The sequence below is a fragment of the Procambarus clarkii genome, chromosome 78 (genome assembly GCF_040958095.1).
Source record: "Procambarus clarkii isolate CNS0578487 chromosome 78, FALCON_Pclarkii_2.0, whole genome shotgun sequence".
In the NCBI taxonomy this organism is placed as follows: domain Eukaryota; kingdom Metazoa; phylum Arthropoda; class Malacostraca; order Decapoda; family Cambaridae; genus Procambarus; species Procambarus clarkii.
The window spans coordinates 18505807-18521544 of NC_091227.1; the positions used below are offsets into that span (position 1 = coordinate 18505807).

Genomic DNA, 15738 nt, shown 5'->3' on the forward strand with positions numbered 1-15738 from the left:
GTACATATCTCCACTATGTGTAATATCTAGATTATAGTAGTCATGTATTTAATTTTGTGTCCCTAACTTACTTCTGTTCTAGTTGACTGTGCAATTACCTAAGTGTAAATACTTAGTGTTGTAGCAGGTGGAGAGCTATGCTCATGGTGTCCCATCCTACCAGTAATTTTTGTCGTGCGTGCGTGTGTGCATATTTCTTTGTGTACTTTTTGTCATTCTGTCTTGACCGCTTTCTCTTACCTATTGTGTCTTTCATTGCTTCTTTGTCCTGGCCGTCATTCTTCCATAATATTAAGGTTAAAGGATTCAAGGCTGTATGAAGTGGTGTTACAAACTTAATTTTATTTAGTATACAATGAATACTATTAAAAGGACAGTAAGACAATATAAATCACTTTGTTAAATCAAATTTCATTTTCATATGATTAACGTTTTCAGTTGCCAATGGCACCTAACAAAGAAAGGTGCCACCTGTTATACTATGCACATAACTAGCTCTAGCTATCTCACTGCATTTATTATCAGACTCTTGGTTACCAAATCCTAAATATGTTAATTTTTCACATGTACATTTTCTAAAGGAACATGAGGTCCCATTGCATGATGTGTAGACGCACCAGATAATAGCTGTGTGCTGTGGCTGTCTGTCTCGTGCCGTGAACGTCGTCACCTGCATCAGGTTCACCAATATCTGAACCCTGTACAGTCATTATCACCGTTGGTTATTTTATCATCATTAAGTGATGGTGTGGATACAAACTGCATGGTGGTGTTGTGAGTTGTTGCTCCATGCACTAATAATGGTTGCTGTCTGAGTACTGAGGCCCTCACACCCAGGAGGAATGCTCACGATTTTTTTCCAAGATGGTATTAGTGTACTGCATCCTTGAGGAAGTGGATGAGAGCCCTGTGTACCCATGGGAGTTTTAAATCTTATGCAATATTTTAATAAAGTCCTGATTGTTACCCTATTGGAATACTGTATATTATTTTTGTTAGTGGAGGATGTGTTTCTTTGCTCATATCTCATTTCTCGCCCTAAAAGGGACCAGTAGTGGCTGTACTCTCTTGAGGTTAGGTTTGTATGATTTTAGATCTACTGTACATCATTCCTTTTGTTCAAGTGTGCTGTTACTGGTTTGCTGAAGTATTTGGTATCCTCTTAAGATTTCTAATTTGGAGCCACCATTATTCTGTATAATAAGGTTTGCCCCTCCCAGCTGATCTGCGGGAGATCAGAAAGTCAACTACAGGCATATCCTAGAGTTCCTGACCTGTGAAAGATTTCCAGCTTACACTGCTAATGTATGGCTTTGGGCTAGCTTTTGTTCAGGTAGCAGTATATTTTTCTAGAGGGTTCATGGTAGCCGCACCTCTCAGGACTGTGTTCAACCTTTCGTTTTTTGTCCCTTCAGTACTATTTCACTCTCTTCATCTTGCAATCTTAGTTGTACTTTAGGAAACAACTGAGTGTTCTAATTAAAAAGTGAGGCTTTGAGTGTATATTTGTACCTAATGTGCATAAATTTTATGTTTTGTTTGTTGTATATGTTTGTCATATTTGCTCTTGAAGCTGTGTGAAAATTTTTTTGGCAAGACGTGTGTAGTGGTGGTGATGGTGGTTTCATGTGGTGACAGTTGGGGGGAGGTAACTTAGCGTAGTAACAGGTGGTTAACTCCTGCATTGCGCACCTGTTTTTTGGCAAAAACTTCATAGTGCAATTGTTAAGGACATATTTTTGTTGTTTTTTGTAAATGTACAGGTAAAGTTAATGTCAAAATATTTCCAAACTCAACTATTTTCATTTCAAAACACAAAGAGTGATGACAACAATAAAAAAAACTTAAAATATAGCCTAATTAAAAAAAAAATAGTACAACTCTCAGAACGAGATTTCTCGGTTAGCACAGCACAATGGTTAATGAGAGTGTACCAGGGTGGTTACTGTTGATGCTGAGGAAGGCTTGCAAGGGCCTAGGGTTTTTGTTAATTCAGCCTCTAGCAGTCATTCCAGGCTGGACTAAATGTTGTCCAGTCCTTCTCTAGTACCATCATGACACAGCAGAGATGTTAGAATGGCTCCCGATGGCAAAAGTGTGGAACGTTGACCTGCCCTGACTGTCACAATACTGACCTTGGAGCCCAAAAGGGTTCTCATTAGCGATCAACTAAGGTGATCAGATAGTGGTTTTCATATGCCTGCAAATCATTACTTTTTGAAGACCCAAGAGAAGCTGCCACAATGCAGTATTCTTATGCCATATCATTTTTTTGAAGAAAAACAGCAAATTGAGAGTAGACTATTGAAGATGATGTTTGATCTGCAAGAACTTTATATACAAAAAAGTCCCCTGCAAAAGTCAACTCTAATGTATGACGGTCTACTCTGAACTCAGTATTTCTGTAGATCATATTTTCTGTTTGCATTATTGTCATTGTGTCCTTAGGCCTTATGTATTTTCATCATGCTGTCGTTTTTGAGCTATGGTTTATGTAGAAAAATATGAAAATGAGAGTAGACCTTGTATACGTGTGCCATAATCTACAAATAAAGTTCACTCTTATCTTTGTATTTCTCTATAGTTTGGTCAGCACATTGTGCTCTCTTCAATCAGCTGTACTTTATGCCACCATTTGTAATTACAATATTAAGCTGAGACACTAATATATAAACAAATATGTAAGTGTTCTTTTACTTCCATACATCACCAGTGCCATGCATCTTGTATGATTGAAAATTATTACTCGTGTATGATGTGATGTATGTAACTTTTTTCTTAGTTTAATGGATATATATAGCATTGATTTTGTTTTAAATGTACAGTACAGTACTTCTAATAGCATTTGCTTGGAATGTCTGCAGTTTAAAAGTAAAAGTGCATTTTCTGTGTAAGCACTTACTTTATAATATTCATAAGAATATTTACTTGCAAATTATGTTTTACTTTATCAGGTATGAGTGGCAGTGAAAGAATAAGAGCAAGGCTGGAACAGTTGGATACGTTAGATGAAATTGGCGGTGGAGCAGTGCGTGAGGTTGGAGGACTTACCCAGGATGAGTTTACTTATCGTCTGAATGGCCTCAAGCAAGAACTCATCGAGTCATGGAACTCTGACCAGCGTGTTAAAGCTCTCAAGATAGCTATTCAGGCTAGTAATTTAATGTTAAAATAATTATGTAACAAGAGATAGTTTGTTTAGCATTGGATGTGATACCAAAATTCTAGTACAGTATGTGAATTATTGGTGAACCCTCAAAATAACCCATTAACAAGCAGCGATATACATTTAGAATATAATTCTTGAAATTGATTTGCCATATTTTGTTGTTAACCCCCTAACATGCAGCTGAGAACTTGCACTCATAATTACCTACGCCTGACAGCTGGGTGGACAGCGCTTCGGATTCGTAATCCTGAGGTACCGGATTCGATCCCCGGTGGAGGCGGACACAAATGGGCAAATTGTTTCTTTCACTCTGATGCCCCTGTTACCTAGCAGTAAATAGGTACCTGGGAGTTAGACAGCTGCTACGGGCTGCTTCCTGGAGGAGGAGGCCTGGTCGAGGACCGGGCCGCGGGGACACTAAACCCCGAAATCATCTCAAGATAGCCTCAAGATAACCTTTGCACAAAACAAACAAAAATTATCATGAGCATAGCTCTTGTCCTGTAACAACACCTAGGTAATTACACTTAGGTAATTACACAATTGTCTTTGTATGAAATGGGTGATGAAAGAAAACTAGTGTACATATCTTCAATCATATTTTTTGTTTTAATTTTACAGTGTGTGAAGTTATTAAGCCTGTCTGCACCAGAGCATTTCTACCCTAGCAAGTTTGTCCTTGTGATAGATATCTTGGACACACTAGCTACACTTGTCTACCAACGACTCAAGCTCAAGTCTGAGACTGGGAAGTAGGTGTATTATAATTATTAATGAATAGATGCTTTTATTAACAAAAACCTATAATTTTTAAGTAGTGACTTAAAGTATGTGGTTCGTCTAAACTTGAGCAGCTTACTTTAACACGTTTACATTCCTGATATGTTCTCTTACCTGTATCCTTTAGAGGTGTTCTGGGTATGAGCGATTAGGTAGAGCTTTCAAAGGGAAAATTTATAATTACTATATTTCATATTTGCACAGCAGTTTATTATGTTATTTTTGTTTACGTGTAAATGTTTAGAAATGATTGCTCTGTTTTATGGTATAAAGAAAAATAGGATGGTATTTGTTATTACATAAACTGTGATAAAACATACTTTTCCTGCTGTGCAGCAAGTCAGCCAGTTTTGTCATATTTATACAAACAAATTTGTACAGCTGTTTATCATAAAAACAGCTTCACTTTCTAGTGTGTGGTTTGGTCAACATATTTCAGCTAGGTTATTGTGACTCCTCGTCTACTCATGCATTATCTACATTGTTTTTATTAGCTCTTCAGTTACATTCTAGTTCATAACTTCACACTGCTCTCCTTAGTTTTGCAGCTGGTGGGAGTAGTGCTGGCAAACTGGAGGCCCAGGAGACAGCTCGGAACTGGTTCTACAAAGTGGCTTCCATCAGAGAACTCCTCCCAAGACTTTATCTTGAAGCTGCTCTTTTGCCTTGTTATTCCATCTTCAATGCTCAGTAAGTCTACATGCTAGTAAAGGTGTAATTTATTATTTTTTTTCATGTGCTAAACATTTATTTTAGTAAGTAAAATGAGACATTCAATCTTTCTGTTGCTCCTTATCATTTGTCATAAGACATTATTATTCATTTATCATTTTTGTGTCCCTAACTCCACTTTGTACATCCCTTCACACCTATGATTATAAAGTAATTGAATCCTCTTTATATTCTATAAGTTTTCAGAATTGCATACATTTTCAAATTATTGATGTTCAATCTTCAAGATTTCCTATTTATAATAACAAATCATCTTCATAAAAAAAATCAATCTTTCAATGCATATGTAAATCACTTTCCTAAGTAAGTTCTAAGTACGACTCTGTACTTCTACAGAGTACTTCTCTGTAGAAGAAGTACTGTACTTCTCTGTGCTTTCAGAGTTCTAAGTTCACTGCTGAAGCATAATGTTACTGACCTTCAATTAGGCTCTGGCGTGGTCAGGGTAGGTTAACATTCTGCAACAGTTCAACAAGGAACTTGTCAAACTGCCTTCACCAGAACATACTGGCCATAGGTAGATATTGGAAAATACTCAATCCAGTCCAGAATGTAAACTTAAATGGTTGTGTCCTGGCAAGTTACCGAACTCCTAATAAAGATTTCTAACCCATCTTCTCCTCGGATCCTAGGCTAAGGAAAACTCACCCTTGGGCAAGTACCAGATGAGCATAAAGTTTATGCTCATCTGGGGGTGCAAAATGGTGTAAATAGGTGTGGGGAGAAGAGGTAACAGGAACATCATCGGCATCCCTTGACACTTTACCCGACCCAGGAAGAAGTGGGTCATCATGAAGAAAGCTTGCCCAAGACAATATACTGGTAGTGCAGGCACGAAACCATGGAGAGACTAAGGAGGCAAGATTATGTTAGAATATTCAGTAACTCCCGAAGTACAGATGTCGCCACAGGGTATAACCCATGAAGAACATTTTCTGTGAGGTGAACAACTGGATGATTTTGGGTCCCTGGAGGAGCCTATGGCTGAACCTGCCAGACCATGCTTAGCAACTGGGAATGAACAGTGCAAGATACCCTTGTATGAGGATTGCAAAGAGTGGCTTCAAACACAAGGCAAGATGCTAAATGAGGATTGACACCACAGAAACTACATGCAAGGTTTGCCAGAGAATCCAGAGGTGATTACCTAATTACCTAAGGTAATTTCCTCTGGATTCTCTCAAAAACTTTGCATGTTGTTTCTGTGGTGTGAATCCTCAATTTAGCATCTTGTCCTGTGTTTGAAACTACATGAGGAGTAGGGTCGAAAGATAAACCAGAAAAAACACTTTTGGGGGCAGGATTAAGAGCCAATGCTGAACTGGCGAAAGTGGAACTAGGAAAAGTATACAGGCTGCAACACACTCCAGCTTTTGGAGGATCATAAGAGAAACTGGACTGGAGGAAATACACTCATTTGTCTCATTGATAAACACTGCAAATGAGGAAAGTAGCCACAAACAGGGAGCTGATGGCTCACAGTTGGTGAGTTCCAACTGAGGAACATTGAATGTGTCTCTGGCCATTGAGAAAGCTAGAAGATAAGCACTAACTGGAATTACTGGGAAGGAAGGAGACACATTTAGTGAAAACATTATTGAAAAATTTATGAAGTCTAGGTGCAGAGCTGGTCTTCACGCAAGAGACACTGTGGAAAGCAAACCAAATGACCACTGGTTCCTCAACATGGAATAGATTCCACAACAACAGTATTCCATGATATAGGCAAGAGATCAAGACTGAGCCCAAACTGGCGGTGTTGGGTTAATGCCCAAGGCAAGAAGACACACATTTCTACATAAAACTACGGTACTGTACTGTATTTTCAATTTACACTCAATTCCATTATCCATTAATTTTCTGACATTAGCATTGTTTTGTTAATAAAATTTTGCACTGGAATTTCCAAAGTTAACAAATTTTCTTCACTTGAGAAAATATATAAAATGGAACAAAAGAGAGTTCCATTTTTATCCTTACTCTTTTTCTAAGGGAAAAAGTCACATATTACCTATAATTTGGATATGTATTGCCTTTTTATATATTTTAATAATCCTCAAGTAATATTGTAAACAACTTATCTTGTATCTGTTTGTGATCCTTGTTCACCAATTATATAATTTGTCTTTCCATTATTAATAGAGAAGGAGAACAGGCTCTTTCAAGATTATCTCGGATGATCCGTGGAATTGGTGATCCTCTGATGGCTGCTTATGCACGAATGTATGTGTGCCGCATGGGCTTTGAGGTTGCACCATCACTCACTCAATATATATCAGAGAGTATAGAAGATTTTCTGCATGCTCTGAAGCAGGTATGTTTTTGTGTACATGGCCTGTTTACTTGGGCTTATCTTAAAATAGGAGGCTGGCATTGGTCTCTTAATTCAGGTCTTTCAATGATGCTTGTATGCATTCTTGTAATGCATACAAGCCAGTCCATGCCATCAAAGTAAAAAATTAGGCGATTATGATCTACTTATTCTACAGGCATTTTAAAGTCGCATTCTTTCTTCAGTCTAGTATTAAAGCTTCTTAATTTTTAGACAAAATTAGTATAACTAATTTATTTTGTTAGTCAAAATGTTTACAATTCTAGGGACTATGGCCAGAAGGAGAAGCAGACATGAATATGGGTGAGGATAAGGATTCTCTGGCCGTTCGTGTTTTCTCTCCGCCGCTCAGGTGGATGATGCAGTGTCTGGCCAGCAGTGCCCCCCACCACGTCCTGCAGGTAAGCCATATTGTGAATGGCAACACTACTGGGAAGCACAGTGTAATGACGGCTTCTTTAGGAATTACCAACTTCAAGGGGAGTCAAGCTGGTTTACTATATTTATGCAAAAGCATACCGTTTGTGGTAGAAAATCTCTGGTTAAATTTCATATTATAGCTGCAAATAGATTAAACTATTTTAAAGAGCAAATTAAGTAAAATGTCATTGATGAGAACATTTTTAATGAATTCCTGGCTAATAATAATGATGAAACTGGATTTAACTGAATTGTACCCAAAGCACAACTTTTGCTAAAAGGTTAGACTAAAAAGTGTCGGGTTGTAACGCATTAAGAAATTCCATGCACAACTTCCCTGTGGTCTACTATCCCTCGAAGAAGGCTTAGGTAACAATGAGGATTTTCTTGGGCAGGTTTCACAATAATTTTAGCCCAGAAGTTACAGTATGAAATGAAAAAGTGGGGCATTAGGTACACTAGATTCAAGCATTGTTGCTTTTAGATTATGTTACTGGTCAACCTAATATTAACAATCTGAAATCTTCTGATGGAACTATAACATGCAAGGCTTTACAACCCAAAATGAAATGAGAAATTATATTTCTCTGATACAACCTTTGGAGCTAGGCATTATATATACTTTAAAAAGGTATTAATGTAATTATGTGTTGGTATTTGAAGTGGAGGATGATTAGTGTATAGAGATAGGTAAAGAGCAGCAAAACATTGAGAATATTATAAAGATAAACGGTTAAATTGACTACTAGGAAAAGCTTTGGAAATAGATCAAGGTAACAGCTCTAAAGTGGACCTTGGATAGGTTCCTAAAACTTCTGTCCCAGCTCAGGAGTCTGAATGTGAAGGCTTTGAGGTAGAAATCTTTTGAATGTTTGTTCACAGATGTTGGCGAGGAAATTACCTTGACAATGCAAGAGAAAGGTTAGACTTATGCAAATGTCCCAGGTTTTGGTATTTTGACACCAAGTTCATTTTCTGGCAGTGTGCAGGAGAATGAACTGGTTCACAAGAAAAAGAAGCTAAAATACATACCTTAAAATAATGAAAGGATTATTGTAAGTTTATGGAACTGATGATCTGTAGAATGGTTTGTTTTTGGTATTTAAAGTACATGCGAGGGCTTTCTGTCAAGTTGATTAGATCAGGTAGGCAACAAACTCTTATAGCTAAAGCAGGACTAGGGGGCAGGACCTAGTGGGACCTTGTAGGTGGAATCAAAAAAGGTCTTGAGGTAGTCTAGTAGGAACTCAGAGGTAGGGTCTAGTAAGGACTCAAGGGCACAATCTAGTAGGGATATGGGTAATATTTAGTAGGGACTCAGGTAGGACCTAGTAGGAACCTGGGGCTAGGATCTAGTAGGGTTTTCTGATTACATGGTAATCAGCGCATACATGTAAACACACTTGGGTGTATGCAATCAGTGTCGGAAAAATTGTTCTCTGAGCACAACTTTGTGAATACTTCAGACTTACATTTTGGTAAGGAGAATTGTTTAACTATATATCTGTTATTTTTCAGAACCTTTATACTGGAATAAAGTAGTAAATGTAGCTACAATGTAGGTGCTAAATGATGGATTATTTGTGGAATTATATACTTAATTGCATAGGTAGAATGTTAAACTTCATAAGGTGTAAATAATAAAGTGGTGTATTTATTATCAGAGTGTCCTTCGTCAGTGTGAGGGAGGAGAGGGCTTGGGTCAGAATTTACTTGTTTCTGCCGTGCTCACCACGTTTCCTAACCACTTCGTAGCCTCGCAGGCACTTCCTCTCACCCACCTTATAGCTGGTTGTTCCTCTCCAGGTTAGTGTGCTTACCATATACTAACACCATTTCATGGTCTGTGTCAGTTTGATTGGAAGATCATCTTTACCACAACTTTTATATTTGCACATTACAGCCTGTACACACTGCCATTCCTGGAGGAGTTCCCCATGTAAAACCATCCCTAGACCTATTAATGTATCCTTAGGTGGTAAAAATGTTTTGATATACACTGTAAAATGTAGTAAAGTTTACTGACGAACTATGAACGCAGTAATGTAGAATACAAGATTTTTCTTAACTTACAAAGTCGTAGATGAGCAGAATTCCAGAATAAGTGGCATGTACGAAGAACACAGGCAAACTTAAACCGAATTATTATAAGATGTGCAATTATGACATGATTTTGTTCTATTAAGCGGCAAAAACACCTAGATATTGTGTTATTTACCCAATAGTACCAAATACCAAAAAACCTCCTTTTCCAAAAAATCTCAATTGATTAGGTGGAGGGTGATTGCATTGTACAGTATACAATATTATATAACAACAGAGAGTTGAGTAATATTAAAACTTGATATTTCAGGTAAAGTTGAGCATGAACTGTTATCAGCCCTCGGTGGGTGTGTGAACCAAGCTGCTCCTCCCCAGCACCAGCAGCTCCCACTTCTGAACGCTGTGTGGAAGCTCATCGCTCGTATACCTCGAACCAAGGATTACCTCTCTACTGCTGGCATATGGCTGGAGTATACTGCTAAGCACTTTACAGTAAAGCCCTTTAAAGTTTTGGGTCTGATAATCAATAGTATGAGGTAGAATATCTGTTAATTTTTGCAATTTCATCCATAGGTTGTACAATACTTGTACTCTAATTGGTATTAGTTGGCTGCCAACTAACACCAAATTACATTCTGGCATCTTTGAGAACACTACAAAACATACAATATACTGCCCAAGCCATCATGGAAACATCAGAGTGGCAAACAGCTACAATGGGCCTACTGGCCCATAAGTGTGGTGTTTCACCTTCACCTTTGTCATGGGGTTGTGATACTTGTTGTGGTATACTCAATGTAAACCTACCACTAGACTGTGCTCCAGGGTTGCCTTATTCATTTCAAACATACATTCTAGCAAGCCCTCCAGGGGGGTTGGGTCAAGGCCCAGCCCATAGGGAAAGTATTCCCACAAATTAACCTGCTTTTGGATGTGATAGACCCCACACTTGACAAAAGGAATAACTAGTATGTATACTTACGTTTTATTAATCCCAGAATCCTTTCCCACGACAAACTGGCACTGCCTGTTCACATTTACGAGTTTAGTAGTTTTTATGTTTATTTAATGCAGGCTTGGTTACAACGGTTGGTTGCAATATAGTGATGTGTCTGCGGTCTATCCCTGTGCCCACGACGTTCGTAAGTTCGTCGTAGGCATAAGGTGGTTGTTTTGGGATTCCTACCTTTCTGGGTGCGTGACCTAGTAGCTGGCAGACATAGACTACTTCCAACTACACCGGGGGGGGGGGGGGGGCTATAGGCCATTGCTCCTCGTGTCTCTCTTGAGGGCCCAGGTTCTGGCACTGGTCCCCGGTAGGCTTAGAACTCCATCGATTGACTGTTGCCATGGTCTAATATATACACATCAGCCTGGTATAGCTCCGGGAAGCCTCTGGGTCTCACCCAGAAAATGGTGTTTCATTACATTCAACACTTTTTTTTTTTGTTTGGTACCAACTCTCTCATTGTAACTTATACATTCTGGGTAAACCTCAGAACATAGTATGGTAATTTTCAAATATTGAACTTAAGATTATACATGTAATAAATGAACATAAATTCCATGGATCTTTATTTCTGAACAGTATTACTTAGTTCTCCTACCACTTCCCAACCATGGAATAGATTTGTATTCACTAATGGCAAAGATGAGAATAAACATTACCATTTATTTGTTCATGGGGGAAAAATTGTGGAGATGCAAGTCATGTGTATCATTTGAACGTGTCATTATGTAAGAATGTAAACCAAACTGTGCATAAAACATGCAGAAATCTGTGCCGGCTTAATGTTGGGAACCCAGTGCTTCCATGTAATAAAGTTTTAAAGTGACTACAGTGCCAACTATGCAGATAGTAAATGACTCGAATACAAACTTTGTTGGATAGTGAGAGTTGATTACACAATGTGTGTAAATTATTTATAGTTTTGCTCATCTGAAGCATTTTCTTTACAGTCAGTTGAAGTTAACACCCTGCTTGGAGATGTTCTGAAACATGTTGGGGCAGATGGGAGCCGTGACCAGGCTCATTATCCTGCACTCCTGGCTCTGGTGTCTACTGCTCTTACCAACTCCACCGATCCTCACTCACTCTTCTCCATGGTGTGTCTCTTGGTATTATATAATTTAAATTATAGCTTGGCATAACACTGTCTCAATATATTGTATATGTATTTTCAGAGATGTCTGATTCTAAAAATGGAAAGCTATATGGGATAAAACATTGAGGCCATCCCATGTATGGCCTCATCTAAAGTACTGTATTCAAAACTTTGTAATAATGTAGCTCTTTAAACTAAAAATTGTTTTGCATTTCATTTTGTAGTAAAAATTATTTTCTACAATTCTGGAAACATTAAACACTTTTCATAGGTTAAACAATCCAGCACCAGGGAGTTGAACAAGATTGTTTAATTTAGCAGTTATTTAAGTTTGTGTTTTATTGTTTCAGAAACACTTTGTGGGTCTACTGAATGTGTTTCAACGAGACAGTGTGAGTGCAGGTGATGGAGTGACACGCGGAGTGGTTGAAGCACTGCTCTCTCACCACCCGGGCAACTTCACAGACCCAACCTTAGTGCAACACCTCCTTACTCTTTGTGGTGCACTCCACGACTCCATTAAGTAAGCAACTGATATTTCTGTGGAGAAGCCCTGTTGGCTTCCTGGAGATATTGGACTGATATTAGCTAATATTAGTACGGGGCTTCAGTCATATGGAGTTGTCATGCCTACCAGGGACCAGTCACCAGAACATTTTCCCCCTCAGAGAGGTGAAGGGAGGCTGATGGCTTCAACAATGTCAGTTTGGACAGCTAGACAAGAGTAATGCTTCCAAGATCAGGGTGCATGTTATCGAGTGAAGGTCCTTCTATGCGGGGCATTCCTTACCAACAATTTTCACCTTCTCCAGAATCACTTTAGTTGTGGAAGTCACTTCTGTGCTAGAGCAGCACTCTAAAGGTTCTCCATCAATAATATATTTGAATAGGGGGCTTAATATAGTAGGAACTTGAAACTGTATCTATGCTGAGGGCACTTCAATAGTGTGGCAGTATTCAGAAGGGTTTTACGTGAACACTGTGGTAAAACAATCAACATTAATTTACAAACTTGCCTCTAATCTACAGGGAGCTTGCATTACTTTGAGTGGTGTCATTAAAGTTACTATCGCTTTATAGAGAGACTGGGATGCCTCTCTGACTGATCATATGGTTTCTTGTGGACAATCCTGTCTAATACTTTAGACAACCACTCATAGACACTGCTTTCCTATCCAGTTGTAAGGGAAAATTGCGAGTTTTCTCTGGACACTTGGGGTCGTAAATGACACGCACAATCAGCAACAGTAATGACCTGCCAAGTTGACAGTCACTCTAGCATGAATACTAAATGCATTGTATGTGTAACATACACATTCACTCTTGACAGGTTGAATAATTGTGATTCCACACAGATAATCACTTCTTTACCCTCATTCTGTCTGTACACTCAAATCTCCACCTGTTGCAGGTGTTTAACACGGTGAGTAAGCCTTCGCCTGATCAGCAATTGGCGTGAAGATAGACAATAAACCAGTGACACTTGGAGTTTGTACTTAAAATAATGTTTGCCTCAATCATTTATACACCCTCTTATACACAATGTTTGTTGCTGTGAGGGAAAGTCGATGAGAACCTTGCAGGTGGTACGAGTCTTGGTGCCCACAGGGGCTGTGGCTCAAGAAGCATTTAAGAGTCCTTAGCTCAGAAAAAAATGTAGAATTTATGTGCTTTGTTTACAGTGAAATATACTTTTTTTTGTTATTTCCAGTGCTTTAACAACAGATGATGAGAGGCGACAATTGTCCCAGCTGATTATATCTTTTATTCGGCAAGTTAATTTTGGACGGGATTTTGAGCAGCAATTAGATTTTTATGTAAATGCTCGCGCCGCCTTCTCCAACCTTGACCCAGTGCTGGTTTCTCTTGTACAGGTAAATTTAGAGAAGTAATATACAATGCTGTATAATCGAAGTGACCTTTAATACTATGTTACAACTCACCTTCCAATATTAATAGCACCTACAGCTATTATGGGGTAGAATGTACAAAATATGTACTGCTGTACCCCCAAAAAAGTTCATATTTTGTACTATTAGAATTCTAAATGGCATAAAAATAAATAAAATAGTATCCATAATCCTCACCTAATCTGTCAAAGGCCTAAATAAGCAATTCTTTGCCTAACATATGCAATCTTGTGTCAAATTTTGTACTGGACTAAGCCAAGAAAAGTTAGATTTGGTTGTTGCCTTCATTCTCTATCACTCTACAAAATTTATAGAAGAAAACATGGACTTTTGTGCATGTGCTACAGTGCATATTTTATACTTCTATCCATAGTAACACTGGGTACTTCCTTCCATAGTAGCACCAGGTATTTCCATCCATAGTAACATTATGTATTTCCATAGAAATGCTAAGTACTTCCATTCATAGTAACACTAGGTACTGTACTTCCATCCTAGTATAATGGTATTTGTGGATAAGAAATACCAGTCATGAGTCAATATTTATTAAGGGCAACTTTAGCTGTAAGAGCTTTGACAACTCTTGTAATTAATGGCTACAGTATCTGTAAATAATCTCACTTCCCAGAATGTTTTGCTTTACTGGTCTCACTCATTTAGTTAAGTGTGTTAGTCTTAGAATAAGGTATTTCTTAGTGCTGAGTGGTATTTTTAGGAGCTGTTTTATGGTAACATTTAATGAAAATTGGTGAATGTATTAGAAAATTTGCATTGAATTGGCTAATTTTCATGATACGGTATAGCCAATTATCTTTACCACAGGACAATATTTTATATTCTCTGCTATAGTTGGACCTTGCAGTGAAAGATAAAATGGTAGAATTTAATATCAGATGATATTTTGCTTATAAAATGTTCAGCAAATCTAATCTATATCTGATAAAATAGTTACAGGCAAAATAATACTTTTTATTAAAGTCTACCCTCCTGGTGTTTCTCCATCATTGTCAGTAATTTGTGTTCCTCACTACCTGGTTATACTTCAGTTTTGATATGCTGTGTTTCAGTGTGTGTGTCAACTAGCAATGGCGACTTGGAAAGTGATGCACGGCCAACACTCTGGCAAGACAGGCTCATTTGTTCGTGCGTGTGCTGCGTACTGCTTCATTACAGTGCCTTCATTAGCTTCCTCCGTGATGCGCCTCAAACTCTACCTTCTCTCAGGGACTGTAGCATTATTAAATAACTGCTTAGGCCAAGGTAAATATTTCCTGATTATATCTGTACTTTCATTGCATTGATTGTAAGCAAACACCTTTTTCTGGTTGGGCCTTGGTGGCCCTCTGGTCCCCTTTCCCCACCTTTCAAGGTTTGTCAGCTTTTTTTGTGCTCCAGACTGAGCTGTTGACATGGGGAGTCGGGGCTCCTAGTGATGATGCCACCTGGTGATGGCAACCTGTAATTAGTGCTTTTGACCTAATTGCTTAGATAGTCAGTGAAGTCATTTGTTGCCTTGTTTCTCTTCTATCTGTGAACCTTGTGGTTGTTTTACTATGCTTACTTTCTGGATGTTTCCATGGTGAAGGTGATCATAACAATTCTCTCCTCCCTGAGCCTCTGTGAGAGGGGTGCAGGTTCTGGCTCTGGGGCCAGATTCACGAAGCAGTTATGCAAGTACTTACGAACATGTACATCTTTCGTCAATCTCTGACAGCTTTGGTTACATTTATTAAACAGTTTACAAGAATGAAAACTTGCCAATCAACTGTTTAATAATTGAAGCAAAGCCGCCAAAGATTGAGAAAAGATGTACAGGTTCATAAGTGCTTGCATAACTGCTTCGTGAATCTGGCCTCTGGTCTCCTGTAGGCCATTAAGGACTCGTGATGTGACTTGTGTGTGACTAGGAGCCACTGAGGTCCGACCAGAAAGAGGCGTTATTACATTCAACACTGGTATTTTTTTTTTTACTTCTATCGGCACCACTTATCCTGTTTAGCAGGAATTTCCATACCGAGTGCTTAGCTAATCCATTGCAACCAACATCAATTGAGATGGAATCCTTTTATTACATTCAATTTCCTAGATGACCAAACCCTGTTAGAAAAGGAATTCACTGTTGTTGATAAAATCATACTTAACATGACTGACAGTGTGACATGTACATTGTCAAAAATGCATATGATACTTATGTCCTTTCCAGTACATATGTAACACAAATCAGTAGCTAAAATTCAGTTTAAGTTA

General features: G+C 38.4%; 1 protein-coding gene across 2 annotated transcripts in view; it reads left to right on the forward strand.

Moving 5' to 3' along the window:
* Positions 1-15738, forward strand: part of LOC123746087 (VPS35 endosomal protein-sorting factor-like) — a 33477-nt gene that overhangs the window by 14719 nt on the left and 3020 nt on the right. For both annotated transcript variants that reach the window (XM_045727346.2, XM_045727347.2), the window contains 11 exons: positions 2955-3151; positions 3791-3921; positions 4490-4639; positions 6824-6995; positions 7280-7414; positions 9098-9239; positions 9787-9968; positions 11436-11582; positions 11932-12104; positions 13293-13455; positions 14559-14751. In XM_045727346.2, the coding sequence (XP_045583302.2) occupies positions 2955-3151; positions 3791-3921; positions 4490-4639; positions 6824-6995; positions 7280-7414; positions 9098-9239; positions 9787-9968; positions 11436-11582; positions 11932-12104; positions 13293-13455; positions 14559-14751 (1785 nt within the window). The remainder of the gene's footprint in view (positions 1-2954; positions 3152-3790; positions 3922-4489; positions 4640-6823; positions 6996-7279; positions 7415-9097; positions 9240-9786; positions 9969-11435; positions 11583-11931; positions 12105-13292; positions 13456-14558; positions 14752-15738) is intronic.